A 15,583-nucleotide genomic window follows, 5' to 3' on the forward strand; every position below is an offset into this window, starting at 1 on the left:
TTTTCAATTGCATCAAATAATCTCTTTACACTTTTAAAATATTGTAATCAACTATAATTTATTGTTATTTTACATAATTTTGTACAATAATCTACATATAAAATACATAATTCTACATATAGAATTTTAATATATCAAAAAAATATAAAATTTTATATTAATCAATCAATAGATTGCATAAAATTGTGTAAAATAATAACAAATTGTGGTTGATTGTAACATTTTGAAAGTGTAAAATGGTTATTTGATGCAATCAAAAGTACATGAGAATAAGTTACACATGACTCTAAGTATAGGGAGTTTCATATAATTTACCTAATTAAAAATGATTCGTAAACTTTGGGAATTGGGCTACTCAAATAACAAAGTAAATAAAATATAAATTAAAATAAAAAAAATTATAGAATATAATTTTAAAGGGGCCTGAGATCTCAATTTTTTTAAAAACTTTTTTTTTTTTTGGTGTAGGCATAAATCTTCTTGAGCCCACCCTCCTTGGTAAGGCATTGAGAACTCATTATAACGGTTCTTTAATATTCATGGATAGGAATGGAATTATTATAAACTTTATCAAATTTATCTAATGAGTTTGTGCTCGTATGAATAATTGAAATTATCACAAAAAATGAATTTTAATTTTATATTATCATATTAAGATGATATGATGATTCAATTGTAAATTAACATATACCTATACTTAATAGAATTATCTCTATTAATCTTATAACTTTGTGAAAAATTATTAAATATGATACATTCAATATCTAAATATACAATAAAAGACCAAAACTATATTTTCCCTCATAAATTTTATATAAAAATTATATGACGCAATAAACTTTAATTTTGACTCATCAAATATTTAATATTTATAATTTATATGTATTGACTAAGTAATCTGATTTGAAATAATGCGCAAGTTACTAATGAGCTGAGATAGAAAAAAATAAATAAAGAGCAAATTGAATCAATTACTCTTTTTGCCTTCCCCTTCACATTTGAGTGTCGTCTTTACTCTCGTCAACTCAAACAAAACAACCAAGTTTCTTGTTGATTATTGTTGTCGCCATCTCAACTCTTTCTCTTTATTCTGACCAACGATTTTTGAGTTATCACCGATCCACTATTCATTTTTTCTAACGGACAACCCATTACCAAACCACATTTCTTATTTCTATTAGTTCTAACCAACAACCCATTCACAAGCAACTCATCATTTTTCGCATTCTTTGCTTTGACTAATGACCCATTATTTGTATATATAACTTGTGTATATATAAACGTGCATATATATGTGTGTGGTAGTTTGTATGTGTATATTTCATTTTTTTCGTCCAACTATTTTGTTATTATTTAAGTTGTTAATTTCATGTTTATTACACGTTCAATACTGACTAAATAACTAAATAGTCAATTTATGTAAATTATAAATATTAAGTATTTAATAGGTCAATTTTGAAGTTCACAATAGTGATAGACTTTTTATATAAAGTTGACCAGAATAAATATAAATTTGGTGTACAACAAAATATGATTAAGTTAGATATAATAAAACATATTTTCAACACAATAGCATGGTTGCATTTATTATTTGGCCAAATATATATTTTTGTACATGTATTTGTGCGTTTTTTTTATTTAGACACTCAAATTTTATATGATTTAAATCACACTTATGAATTATGTAATTTTAAATTAATTTAACTCTTATATATTGGCATATTATCATGTAAACACTTGAACTTTTTATTTTTTCGATTACATCTATGAATTATGTATTTATGAGTCAATTTAATTCATTATTAAAAATAATATTCTATGCAATTGGTGAATTTAACACTTGTATCGATTAAACATGCAACGAATTATACAAATACAAAAATGTTACATTAAAATGTCATTTTAAAGTATTCAGATATTATTTTTTAAAATTATTATTTTAAATATGTGTTGCAAGGTTATAAATTAAATAAATAATTATATAATACTAACTTTTTTTTCATATATAATTAAAGAATAAAATATTAAAATACTAAATGGAAATTAAAGTAAATTTTAAAAAATAAATCTACATATAATAAAATTGAAACTTTTTGGTTGGAAGTTTCAATTTTATTATGTGCCGATTTAGTTTTTAATTTGTTGTTAATATTTTAATGCTTTATTTTTTAATTATATGAGAAAAAAACTAGTATTATATAATTATTTATTTAATTTATAAGTTTGAAAAACATATTTAAAATAATTATTTATAAAAAATAATATTTAGACACTTTAAAATGACATTTAATATAACGCTTTTTGTATTTATGTAGTTTGTTGTATGTCTGATCAGTATAAGTGTAGATACAATAATAACACAGAATATTATTTTGTTGAGAATGAATTAAATTGACTTAAAAATATATAATTTAAGACTATAATTGAAATATCAAAAAATTTAAGTATTTAAATAAAAAAAATAAAATATAAGAATTAAATTGATTTAAAATTATATAGTTTAAATGTGTAATTAAAAAAATAAAAATTTTAAATAAAAAATATAGAAATATAAAAAACATATATATATTTAGCTTTGATTATTTTGGTAAAAGAAAGAATAATCTAGAAAGTTCGGGGTTAAAGAGGAAAATCTCCATTTTTATCCAAAACCTATGGAACGAACCATAAAATAGGAATAGGATAGAAGAGAAGGGAGAGGAAACAAAGCAAAGGCCGAGCAGTGGAGGTGCATGGAGATACGTGGTGCTGCTGCTTCGTCTCCATCTCCATCTCCATCCATTGCCAATTAAAGCTTCTCTCCCAACAATAGCCTACCTTCCCCAGCCATGCCGCCGCCTTCTATCTCCCTCCTCTCTTCTTCGTCTCTTCTTCCTCTTCCTCCTCCCCCCGTTCCTCATTGCCGCTCCTTCTTGAGACGCCGCTTCCACGCCTTTCTCTTGCCCAACCGCGCTGTTCCGCCTCGCCCTTCTTCTTCTTCTTCCTCCAGGTTTTCCGCTGTTTGTCGAAGCTACGGCCAATTTGGCGAGGGATTCGACATGGACAGCGACGGCGACGAACACGGGCAGAAGGAAGGTGTTTTACGAAGAGAGGAGGAGGAGGAGGAAGAAGAGGATTCAACGAATACTTCTCCCTTTCCCGACAGATGGGATGTTTTGGGTCTTGGCCAAGCTATGGTACTTTTAATCTCAACTTGTCTCGCCTCCTTTTCGTCCCGCCTAATTACAAATTGCTACTTGTCCTAGGGTTTTGGCAACAATTATTATTTGTTTCATTAATTTTGTGTTTTTCTTATTAGCTTCACGATGATATTGCATGCCTGGGTAACCCTGCATGTATGAATTGTATATTCGTGTCTGTTTTGGTACTCCAGTAGGACAAACGTAATGATGTCGTTGTTGTGGTTTTTTTCTCTTTGTTTTTGCAATGGTAGGTAGATTTTTCTGGCACGGTTGATGACCATTTCTTGGGCAGACTGGGATTAGAGAAGGGGACAAGGAGGCTTGTGAATCATGAGGAGAGGGGTAGAGTTTTGCAGGCAATGGATGGGTGCAGCTACAAGGCTGCTGCCGGGGGTTCTCTCTCTAACAGCCTGGTGGCCTTGGCCAGGCTTGGTGCTCATACAATTGGAGGCCCTCCCTTGAATGTAGCTATGGCAGGCAGTGTTGGTAGTGATCCCTTGGGTGGGTTTTACCGGTATGGTCCTCTGTTTAGCCACATTCTTATTCTGTATCTATTATTACCTCCCCCCTCCCGCCTTCTCTTTTCAATATCTCTATATATGTATTGTAGAATGGATTTCTAGCCAACTTTCTGGCTTGTGATGCGATTTATTGATAGATTTTATTTATTTTTTCATATTAGAGTGCAAAACAAAAAAACAAAACAAACCAACTAAACAAGTAACACAAAAGAAAAACCTCTCTGTTACTCTATTTTTTGAACATATGTTATAAACGTATAATTTTCGAGATTGAAAATTAGTTTTCTGCACTTTAACGTTTGAATGTGTTTTTAAAATTTTCTATTGAAAATGAAAACAGAAGTTTTATAAAAAATTGGAGATCGGAAACTGGAAAACATTTTCCACAACTGAACAACCCCTGTATAACTGCTATGCTCTCCATTTTCTTACATTTTTGGTGATCTCTAGTTGGTATTTAACTGCCAAAACTCCTCAGAAATAGCTGTAGGTTTTCTCCTTCAGCAAATTGGTTGATAAACTCATCAAGCAGCCCGTTGCTCACCTTCTGCAACCTCAACCTCAACCTCAACCTCACTTCGCACACTTTTATATTTGTCTTTTAAATCAATTTGAATTGGTTTTAAACTAACTTAGGATTATTATCATTTTCAAATTTCCCACTCTAGTCTACAGCAACCAGCTCATTGGTTGCATTTTCTTTTATGCTTCAGCTTTACAGAAGCATCTAATTCTAGCTCCCTCTCCAATCACTATCTGCACCTTGCCTACCCTTTGGTGACATCCACTCTTCCTGTGTCAAATGCCAATACTCACTATGGAGATCCTGGCTTCTGCCAAAAGAACTGAACCGGGATCATCTTGGTTCAGGTCAAAATTTTCACCTCCAGCCTTATTGCTGCATTCTTGGTTCTCCTGATAGAGTCCAAAATTTAGCATTAAACCAAGAAATTTTCAGAACACATGTCAACCATCAAATTGCTAGAAGAACTTTGGTATTAGCTGAACAAATCACCAGATCGTATAATTCATTTAAACAACAGAATGATATTAAAAAGCTACAGTAGCTACTAGTACACCAGTTAAGATAATTCCTGAACTATCAACTATCAAAATGTTTGTCCTTTTTCAGGTAGACTAACAACTATCAAACCAGAAAATACTGTGCATTTCATTATAATTCATTTACAACAGAATTATATATGAGCTACAGTAGCTACTAGTACACGAGGTCGTATGATTTCTCAAATGGTTTTGTTACATCTCATTATTCAAAAGCAAACCTCATTAACTGCATTTAGATATGTCATATAACCAATTCTGAAGTTCAGTAAAATCATGGAACAAAGCTCAAATGACCCACTGTTTTTCTGCCTAGAAAATAGAGCATGAAATAGCCGACGCCTAGCCAACTCTGCTCTTCCTCACAGCTTAAATCTAAGCATTGACATACACACATAAAATGCATCAAAATGCAAGCGCAATGAATTGGAAATGCATAACTTTGCACATGCAATTTCATGACAAAAACACAAAAAATTTGCATCAAATTCATATCAACACCTTTCTTCTCTCCTCTGATTCTCCATGGTGGACATGCCATCAAAATTGGATCAAGAGGTTTGTTCAGACAGGCTTTTTTTATCTATACAAACATTTTCAATGCAATGCAATGCGATGCTCTAAAACATTTTCATAGAGAATGCACTGCAATTCAAAGAGGAATTTTTCTTATATCTTATCGAGAGTGGCTGTTTGCTCTTTATTTTTCCACACAGAGATTCCAAGCCTCTGAAATTCCTTCTAAACTTCCTTCTTTGTCAAATCCTCAAATAAATAATTTTTGGTCAAATCCTTTTTTATTTCCGATCTCTCCATAGAATTCCATTAACATACGTCTGTTTTTTTATTCCATTTTATCAACTTGGGTATTAGGAAAGCAGCATCATTCCCCATCCTATGGAGGAAAATAAACTTCCAGTATAATCTTTTGTGGCAAACACTAAATGCTTTGAGATACACCTTCAGTTCCCAGTTACTGTTGTTAACAAAGTCTGAGTAAGCCTTCACATTCATTAGAGAATTCTTCTCAAAGGTCAAATTCTGCCAATGCTGCTCATGGCTCATATCAATGCTTATCTAGCATTTCAGCTTCAGTGTCAGAGTAGCAACCAAGTCTTTGCTACAACCGCATTCCTGTATCAGTCTTTTACAATGGAACCTCCCCCCTCTTCCGATGTTGAATCTGTATCACAGTTTTATCTTTTATGTATCTAAAGCCAGAAGGCTGCCAAGTCAGCTTTGCAAACTATATACTTTTGTGTTTTGCATCCATCTTCTTGCTGCTTGTCTGCATGGTCAATCCATGGTTTCATAAGTATCCTATTCAAAAATGATTTAAGATCCAAATCTGATTAAATTCCTTCATCTCCAGTTCTCTTCGTCATAATTGCACCACAAAAAATTAGCTGCATCATTTCTAGACTGACAGCCATCCTCAATTCCATGGGATTATAAGTACAGAAATTCATTGTTGAATAGATTTGATCATTTCATATCATACAAGTTAGAATGAATTCCAAAACAACAAACCAAATTCTTCGAGCCAATGGGCATGTCACAAAGATTGAACAGCTGATTCACAAAAAGATCCCCATGGATATATATGATAATCAGTTATCCACCAGTGAACTTAGATGCAAGATAAACTTTAGTTTGAATGGCAACCAAGACCACTTGTTATACAATGATTTCTAATCTGATATGGAGCTTTAAGATTGAAGCTTCTCCAATTCATTTGTGTTTTAAACAACAGGAATCCCAATCCAGAGGCCAAGAACTTTACGGTTAGCAGCATTAACTCCAAAACAACTGAACTTTTCCTATATCCAACCCAATTCCAGGAATAAGATTTTTTATAATGTTCTCTGCGGACTTCTGATCATACATCCGTACCAAGGGATCAATATCCCAGAATGATAATTGCAGTCTGTGAGAGATTGTGCCTTTTCATTCCATGTTGATAATAGACAAGTATGTTGCTTTAAATTAATTTACATTGGCCACCCTGGATCCTCCAAATATCAATATCCTTCACTTCTATGCTCTGACAAGCTTTTGTACTGGTAAAGATCTTTGCATCCTAGGACACATTTCCACACAGCAACAACAAAAACACCCAGCCCTAATCCCACTAGGTGGTTTGGTTACTTAGATTATAGCTCGTGAACCATCTCTATCCATAACCATATCTTTTGCAAGGCAATTAACACTTTTCTACATGTAAGAATCAAATTTCATCTTTGGTTTGCTGAAAAGAGAATTTAGAATTCCTGATGTGGGACGGAGCCTGAATCTTGTGAAAGATTGAAGAAGAGAGGAATTAGGAAATAAAAGGAGAGACGAAGAAATTGGAGAAGGGAATCAAAAGAGTGGAAAAATTCCCAGGAAGGGGATAATCACCAAAAGTTGTACCCAATATCAATAAAACTAATTTTTTGATTACTTTCTAAGCCTATTTAGAGGCTGAAATCCAGCTAAAAGATAATTACCTTAATTACCCTTATCCAGATAAATAAATAAAATTTTAAAATCTAAAATCTAAATTCCAAAATTCGGATAAAACTTAAACCCTAATATCAGACATTAAAATTTAATAATTCTAATTTCTCATTATTTCCCCTTACTTCTCAGCATCTAATCCAGAGTTTAGCCTTCCAAATTGCAAGGCTTTTTCTAATATCTTCTATGCCATTTTTGCACGCAAAGCTTTGTTCAAACTTACTAAAGCCTAGCCTACCAACTTTTTCTTCTTCCTGAGCAATCCCAAGTTCAGGAGATGACTTCTGTCCGTTGTGATTTATTGGTAGTTCCAGTTATGGAAAATGTAAAATTTAGGTGCCAAATTGGGCGTCATTGAAAAGATACTGACCTGTGTTATAATTTACTAAGAGCAATATTTGTTAAACATCTGATGGGATCTTATTTTGCAGAGCAAAGCTGCGTCGGGCAAATGTGAATTTTCTCTCTCCTCCGGTAAAGAATGGAACAACAGGGACAGTTATAGTTCTTACGACTCCGGATGCTCAGCGAACAATGCTTGCATATCAGGTCTGATTACATTTTATAATTGAAGTCAGTTTCTATAATATTTTAGCATGTTATTCTTCTGTTGTCAAAATACAATCATTGTTGAAGCCGATGTCGTGTTGCTTATTGCAACAAATATGATTAAATTTCATTTTCCAGCAACCATTTTAGTTTATGAAACCATGAATACTATTCTTGGGGAAATTGCTGCTAGGTGAGAGTGTGACTACCCTGCTAAGAGTAATTGTCCATTTTTTAATTTTTAATTTTTTTAATGCATATATAAACCTTTTCAGACTTGTTCAGCAATATAACGTGCCTTTCTAATTTTTACCAAATTTTCCAAGCACATTTTTGAAGACAAGTGGCCTTATCATTTCTGTTGGGCCTGACTTCCATGAAATCAAGCACAACCAACGACTGTTGGCTTCAGGATCCGTCCCATACTGATTCTAGATTTACAAAATTTTAACACCATGTAAAATAACATCTCGGTGGAGTATTTTTTATTTTTCTAGATTTTTCCAGATTCATTTGACCCCTCTATTAGCCTGGAGAGCTTGGGGGGTCCAAAATTATCTTTTGGTTAGTGCACCATTTCTCTGCTGAATCCTCTCTTTTCAGGGCTTTCCCATTTTTCCTCAATCTGAAATTTTGCCACACTATTCTCCATAACGTTCAGGGATAAGTTTTCATTTTTTAAGGATTTTTCAGAAATTGTTGGGGTCCTCAGAAATTCACTGTTCAGCGGTTAGAGTTTTGTTGCCTTTAAATCACCCTTACTGCCAAACAATCAGTTCTAGCCTACAATTTTTGCTTGCTATGAGATATTACCACAATCTTTGTCAATACATTTGAAAAATGTTTTCATTTTCGGGGATTTTGCCCAAATTATATGGATTTTAGTTCAGCACTTCCACTTCCATTAGGAATGAAATATCCAGGGGCGGATCCAAGGGGAGGGCTGGAGCTTCAATTTCTAGAGTTGTGAGTATATACATATAAATGTTTTGGTTGGGGCTGGGATGGGCCAGCCCGTGCCAGCCCCTCCCTGGATCTGCCACTGGAAATATCCATTCCGACTAATTGGCAGCACCCCATAGGTTTGACTCATTTTGAGACTCATACAAGTTTTTGTTGAATTTAAAACTTTGCCAGCATTTTTTAGGGTCTAACTTGTATGGTTGAGCCATATAGTTTACCGAGTTTGGATGCTTTTTAAATCTGACATGAGGGTGCAACTGTATAGAAGCAATAGACCTGTCCAGCCGGTACACAGAAACACGCATCTGTTCATGATTTTCTTAAGGATTGATGAGTAACCAAGTGATTCTAACAGTTAAATATTAAGATGCCCAATATGAGTAAAGGTGGAACTGTATTCTCCTCTCTCACTAATTGTTCTCATAGAGGTATTAAAGCTCTTAAGATTCTCACATGAAGTTAGTGGTCTGCAAAAGCATTTTAGATTTTCCATTTGATAATGATGCTTGGAGCAATACATGAGACCCTGATATGTTCTCTCTTTTGTGATGACAGGGTACATCATCAACTGTTAATTATGATCCTTGCTTGGCTAGTATAGTTTCAAAAACAAACATATTAATTGTTGAAGGATATTTATTTGAGTTCCCTGATACAATTAAAACAATTACGAAAGCATGTGAAGATGCCCGCAGGAGTGGTGCTCTAGTTGCTATTACGGCTTCAGATGTATCCTGCATTGAAAGACACTACGACGATTTCTGGTAAAACATTGACTGACTTTTGTCTGGTGAATGGTGTTACATTCTCTCTGATTAGCACTTGAAGTTGATTAACAAACCCTGTATTTAGGAAGCTGTAGTTCCTAAATAAAGTGGTTCCTCTCAGTTTGTTCACAACAAAATTAATACTCTAAATTGTAACCTTTTTTTGCTTCTGTTGTTTTGCTCCTGTCACCACCCATCTGAAAATGTAGACAATTTTCAGGGAAATCATGGGAAGCAATGCTGACATTGTATTTGCAAATAGCGATGAAGCAAGAACATTTTGTGATTTCTCCTCCAAGGAAAGCCCCCTTTCTGCTGCAAGGTATCTAAGCCATTTTGTACCATTAGTTTCGGTTACAGACGGGCCAAGAGGCTCTTATGTTGGTGTCAAAGGGGAGGCCGTATATATCCCTCCATCACCATGTGTGCCGGTTGATACATGTGGGGCTGGCGACGCCTATGCATCGGGCGTCTTATATGGTATTTTGCGAGGCGTCTCAGATTTGAAAGGCATGGGGGCATTTGCGGCGAAGGTAGCAGCTGTAGTTGTCGGACAGCAGGGGACGCGGCTTAGGGTTCAAGATGCTAGGCGACTGGCAGAGTCATCGTCTTCCCATCTCGAGAGCTCCATTCTTCGGACAGATGTGGGTTCTGATCAGATATCCAGCTTGTAGTAAGTTGCAATAGGCCTCGCTATCATGCTGATCCCACAATTGGTCACGTAATCTTTTTTCTTTCTTTATAACTACATGAACTCATTTGTTTAACAACCCAAAAAGAACTGGGTACACTCTCATTCTTTGTACATAATTATGTTAAAGAGAAAGGCACCAAAAGTTGGAGAAATTGTGTTTAGTATCTCGAGTTGGTATGTTGCTTAGGTTTGGAATGTTATTGATCTCACGAGTGATTCTCTGCCCCCTCTTGGTTAACTGATTGTTGCCAATTTGTTATTGCTAACATAAATGTTTGTGCAAAATTTATGTTGTGATATAGTTTGGTAGCCACCATGGTCTCTATAACTAGGATGATGATTTATGAGTCACAGTTTGTCTTATTAAAAGTTATGGACCTGTTTGATTTTGTTGTTTTTTTTTATTCGCTTTAAGTTTTTAAATTTGGTCAATTTTATATTTTTATTCATCAACTTTATGTTTTTTTATGTGGTTATTTTAATTTTTTATTATTTTAATTATATCTATAAATTTAATTTTTAAATTAATTTAATTTTTTTTAGTATGTCAACTTGAATTTTTTTGTTGTTTCAGTTATCTCTTTGAATTTATATTTTGGACTCATAGTATATGAATTACATGTTATATTTTATTTACAATATGAATTAAATTGATTAAAAATATAAATATAAATATATAATTAAAATAATAAAAAATTTAGGTTAACATGAGAAAAATAAATTAAAGTATAATGTTTAAATTAATTCAAAAATATAAGTCTAATGGGATAATTAAAATAATAAAAAATTTAAGTAATTATACGAAAAAAATATAAAAATACATGAAAAAAAATTTAATTAACCTTGTTTATAATGTAAGATCTTATATGTGATATAGAGTATTTTGTCTTTTTTTTTTTTTCTTCATTTCTCTTTTATCCTTAGTGGTCAAATGGGACGACCGGGTTATTTGCACGAAAATCCCCAAAACAAGAGACGTAAATGCAAAGCCCCAAAATTAAAGGGGAAATGTGTATTTTAAGAAACGGCAGGGTAATTTGTAGAAAATTTCCCAAAATAAAGAAGGTAAATGCAAAACTCCAAAATCAAAGGGGAAAATGTGTATTTTAAGAAAACCTCAGACACAGGGTAACGTGTAAAATTTACTTACGTTATAAATAGGGTCCATTGCTGTCTTCCAAAGCACGATTCGAATTCAAAATTTAAACCGAAAGCTCTGAGACGAATCGAACGATGGCTTCATCAATGAGGGGAGGAAAAGGCGTCGTGAAGGATTTCTTCCGGCAACGGAAGAAAACCGCCGGCATCTCGAAGCCAAAGGGAAAGGAATCTAAATCTTCTCCCAAACACTCGGTGACGTTGGGCTCCAACGTTGTCCAGTCGCCCGCCCTCATCTCCCATGGCTCTCTCGATCTTACTGGTAAGTGTTGTTAATCGTTTTCATTCAGTTCGTGTTCCTGTTATTTCTTGATCTTTTTTGTTTTAAATCGATGTCGGTTACGGTTTTCTGTTCGTACTCTCGCGTGATTTCCCTTACGAGATCCCTAGGGTTTTAATTCGCGAGATTAGACTAGGGCTTGAATTTGAGGATATATTACGTTTCTGTGTACAGACGAATACGATTGCGATAAGAATGAGATGTTGTTGAGGCAATTCGACATGAACATGGTGTACGGGCCTTGCCTTGGGATAAGCCGACTGGCTCGGTGGGAGCGCGCCTGTAGTTTAGGTCTGAACCCTCCTAAAGAAATTGAGCACCTTATCAGGAACCCCGATATCCGGGCCGAGTGCCTCTGGGATGGCCGTGTCTAGCTTTGCTTCCTTTCTCTGCCTCTCCGTATGCTGTTTTATTACTGTTATTATGCCTTTCGTTTTGTTTATCTTTCAGTAAAAGCCAGCTTCTACCTCTGGTAGTACAAGCTTCTCTAAGGTTGTGAATGTAAATTTCGTCGAACTTTTCAAGCTTCATGCGCTTGTGGTGAACTCAGTTTCTCTGGCAACTTCGGTTAGAAGGCATTTTTATCTTTGTATTGTGGTTGAACTGTTGCCGCTTGGCATTTATGACAAGCTTTTTTTCTCAAATATATATTAAACTAAAAGGAGGAGAAATGGAATTGAATGAAAATGAAATGAAAATAAGAGGAATCGCTGAAAAATCTTCTCTTTGTTTGGAAGAGTTATGGAATTCAATGAAATGTGACATTTGTTAACAACATATGTGAAATATACTCTCACGATGGATATATAAGTTGGATTTGTACAAATGCATTGAGCGTAGTTTTGGTCATGCACAATAACACAATTTTCCTCTCCGTCCATTCTCGGACATGGGGGAGATAAAAAATGGTGATTTGAATAACATTGGATCGAAGGGTTTTCCCTATTCTCCGACCAATTTGGTTGCAAGAGAATGGATGGAATATATAAATAAGATTAGTCTCAATATTTAAGTATTTAGCTTTTTTACATGTTGATTCTGACAGTATTATTGTCATTTGGTGTTTGAAATTTGTTTATTCCCTCCATTTTCAATACCTCTTCCTTCCAAACAAAGAGAAAGTTCTCTCTCACCCATATGGAAAGGAAAGATTTTAGCTTGTCTTTGATTGCAAGTATATAATTTGTATGAAAAGAAAATATTTTTTAGACAATTAATTTATCTAAAATTAAATTTCAAAGAAAATATTAATTAAAAGTGTTTGATTGGTTTAATTTTTTACTTAAAAATTGTTGTGTTTTTTTAACTTTTGATATTTGATTGTCATTATTTTTTATGAAAATAATAACATATACACATGCATATAATCAATAATTAAATATACAAATTAATAGTTAATTATATAAAATAATCAAATATACGCATATTCAAAAAATAAATTAAATTTACATACACAAAATAATCTAGTTGCCTAGCAAGTTTAGTTACAACCGTTGTTGCCATCATCGTTCAACCCTTACCATTGTCGCAGTTGTTGTCATGGTCGTCGCCTACGTCTTCTCTAGTCATTGTCTACTATCATTGTCGTCACTGTTACTATGGTTGTTGCCCACGTTTTCTCCAGTCTTCGCCTACTGCCATTGCTGCCGCCACTGCTATGGTCGTCGCTTATGTCTTCTCTAGTCACTGCCCACATATTTGTCGTCGCAGTTGCTGTCATGGTTGTTGCCTACGTCTATTCTAGTCACTACCCACTGCTATCGCCATTATTGTTGCCATGGCTGTCGCCTATGTCTTCTCCAGTCATCGCCCACTTCATCGTTACTGCTGCTGCCATGGCTGTCGCCTATATCTTCTTTAGTCATCACCCATGTCTTTGTCGTCACCTATGTTCTGCAAGTCGTCGGTGGTCGTCGTTGCTTACTATTGTTGATTGCTGTTGCAATTATCGAATTTGGTTTATCCTTCTCTTCTTTGTTGATGGATAGTGGTGGAAGGGAAAGGTCATCGTGAGTTTTTTTATTTCCATGGAAAATTGCATCTGCCTCCTACCCCTTTAAAAAATGACAAAACTAATTTCAACAAAAGTGAAAAAATAGCACCATGTGATCACAGGTGAGAAAATATTTTTTATGAAAAATTTGACCAATTAAACATTTAAAAAACTAAAATTTAGGTGAAAAATGATCAAAGATGGCCAATCAAACAGATCTTTATTTTTATTGCATTTCACCCCATTTTTGTTGAAGAGTTTTGATATGTTGTTGGATGTTGACATGAGAACATTGCTCTTTCTTTTAGTTCAATGTCTCTCTCAACCTAGTCCAGTGAGAAAGAGAAGGGATGGAAAATGGCTGAAGGAGAGAAAGAAAGGCCACATAATTTTTGTTACAAATCACTTTGATATCCGTAGCCTTCCATTGATGGCAATTTTAACAATTCTTTACCTTCTCTTATCTTTTATAAAACACCGACTTTTTACTTCTGAACTACGTCAAACTTGTGTCTTAAATTTCCGATAAATTTGAATTTTTGGATAATGTGCGAATAAGGGTAGAGGGTGACAGATATTATTAGTATAAATTCAATCAAAATATGATGTTTGATAGTAGATATTAGGGAGATGCTTTATAAAAACTATTTATAAATTTTGAGTGTAACATAAAAATTCACAATGCATATAATTTTGAAATATTGATAGCCTCAAACCAAGTTTGGGAAATTCAGTGGATTTTCTAACTTATTTAGAGTTTAATAAATTGTAGTTAGGTATTAATAAATAACTTCTATATGGGTAAGACACACTTTATCTAGAAAAATGTGCATAGGCAATGAATTATGAATGTGTACAATGCTACACGAATAATTTTATCGTGATAATTTTTGTGATAATCCAATTTATTGTGATATTTTAACATTGATATATTGCGATAAATTAGAAATTCAAAATTTTGAATACACTTTAAAATCTTCTATCTTCCCTTCCTTCCCCTTACTCACTATCTCTCTCTCTCAAAGATGGTGTCGTTGATTGAAGTAGCTTTCCTCTCTCTCTTATTAGTTTTGTTGTCGACATAAGAGACGCACAGAGAATGACAGTAAACGCCAGAAGTGCAGGAGACGTTAGATTCAAATCAGATGTCTTCGGCATCTCTCTCTTTTGCTGCCATTGGCATCTCCCCCTTCTTTTATTGCCGTTGGCGTCTCCTCCTTCCTTTGTTGCCACCATCGTCTCTTTCCTCACTTCTACCATTGACGTCTCTCTTTTTTTTTTTTTTTTTTTTTTAATGATTTGTTTATTATAAGTTCTATATTAAATCTCTATCAAAATTAAAAATATATTCATACTAATTTGTTATGGAGCCATCTTAGTTTTTTGGATATTATATGGAGTTAACGGTAGGTTCTAGCTCAAGCTCTGCTTGGGAGAGAGCTAGATAGGCATGGAAGGAAGCAAAAAATAAGAGCTCAAAAGTAGTTGTTGTCATAACCGAAGCCATGAAGAAAAAACCCAGAAACTGAAAATAACAAAAATCTTAATGATAGGAACCAAGCAGAGAGGCAATCGGAATTGGGACTAAAAAAAAAAGGAATTTGGGTAATAGCAGCTCCTTCCACTAACATGATTCCCCAAACTAATAATCAATTTGACCACACCAACAATCACGTGGAAACTGCGACTCTGAAGCAGCAGCTCCCTCTCTTTTTGTTGTTTCTGTTGTATTCCACGCCTCACTCGAAAGAATAATAATATATATATATATATATGTATGTAGTATACATATGTAACATATATTCTTTAATGGCGGTGGCAACACTGGAATGACAGGGAACGGCGAATGGCGATTGAGGCATCGGCAGTGGCTAATGGTGACCAGAAAAAGCGTAGCAGAATAGAGAGAGTGGGG

The 15,583-nt window shown here is 34.0% G+C and overlaps 2 protein-coding genes across 2 annotated transcripts; both read left to right on the forward strand.

Moving 5' to 3' along the window:
- The first annotated feature begins 2,682 nt into the window (after window positions 1-2,682).
- On the forward strand, window positions 2,683-10,401 carry LOC127798297 (uncharacterized). Its single transcript, XM_052331764.1, has 5 exons — window positions 2,683-3,176; window positions 3,434-3,696; window positions 7,696-7,813; window positions 9,332-9,540; window positions 9,764-10,401. The coding sequence occupies exons 1-5, from the start codon at window positions 2,829-2,831 to the stop codon at window positions 10,215-10,217; spliced, it is 1,392 nt and encodes a 463-aa protein (XP_052187724.1). The 5' UTR covers window positions 2,683-2,828; the 3' UTR covers window positions 10,218-10,401.
- A 1,010-nt stretch (window positions 10,402-11,411) lies between these two features.
- LOC127797699 (uncharacterized) lies at window positions 11,412-12,261 on the forward strand. Its single transcript, XM_052330807.1, has 2 exons — window positions 11,412-11,657; window positions 11,850-12,261. Exons 1-2 carry the CDS (start codon window positions 11,471-11,473, stop codon window positions 12,047-12,049), a joined length of 387 nt encoding a protein of 128 aa, XP_052186767.1. The 5' UTR covers window positions 11,412-11,470; the 3' UTR covers window positions 12,050-12,261.
- The last annotated feature ends 3,322 nt before the right edge of the window (window positions 12,262-15,583 follow it).

This window comes from Diospyros lotus, chromosome 3 (assembly GCF_014633365.1).
Source record: "Diospyros lotus cultivar Yz01 chromosome 3, ASM1463336v1, whole genome shotgun sequence".
Classification (NCBI taxonomy): Eukaryota; Viridiplantae; Streptophyta; class Magnoliopsida; order Ericales; family Ebenaceae; genus Diospyros; species Diospyros lotus.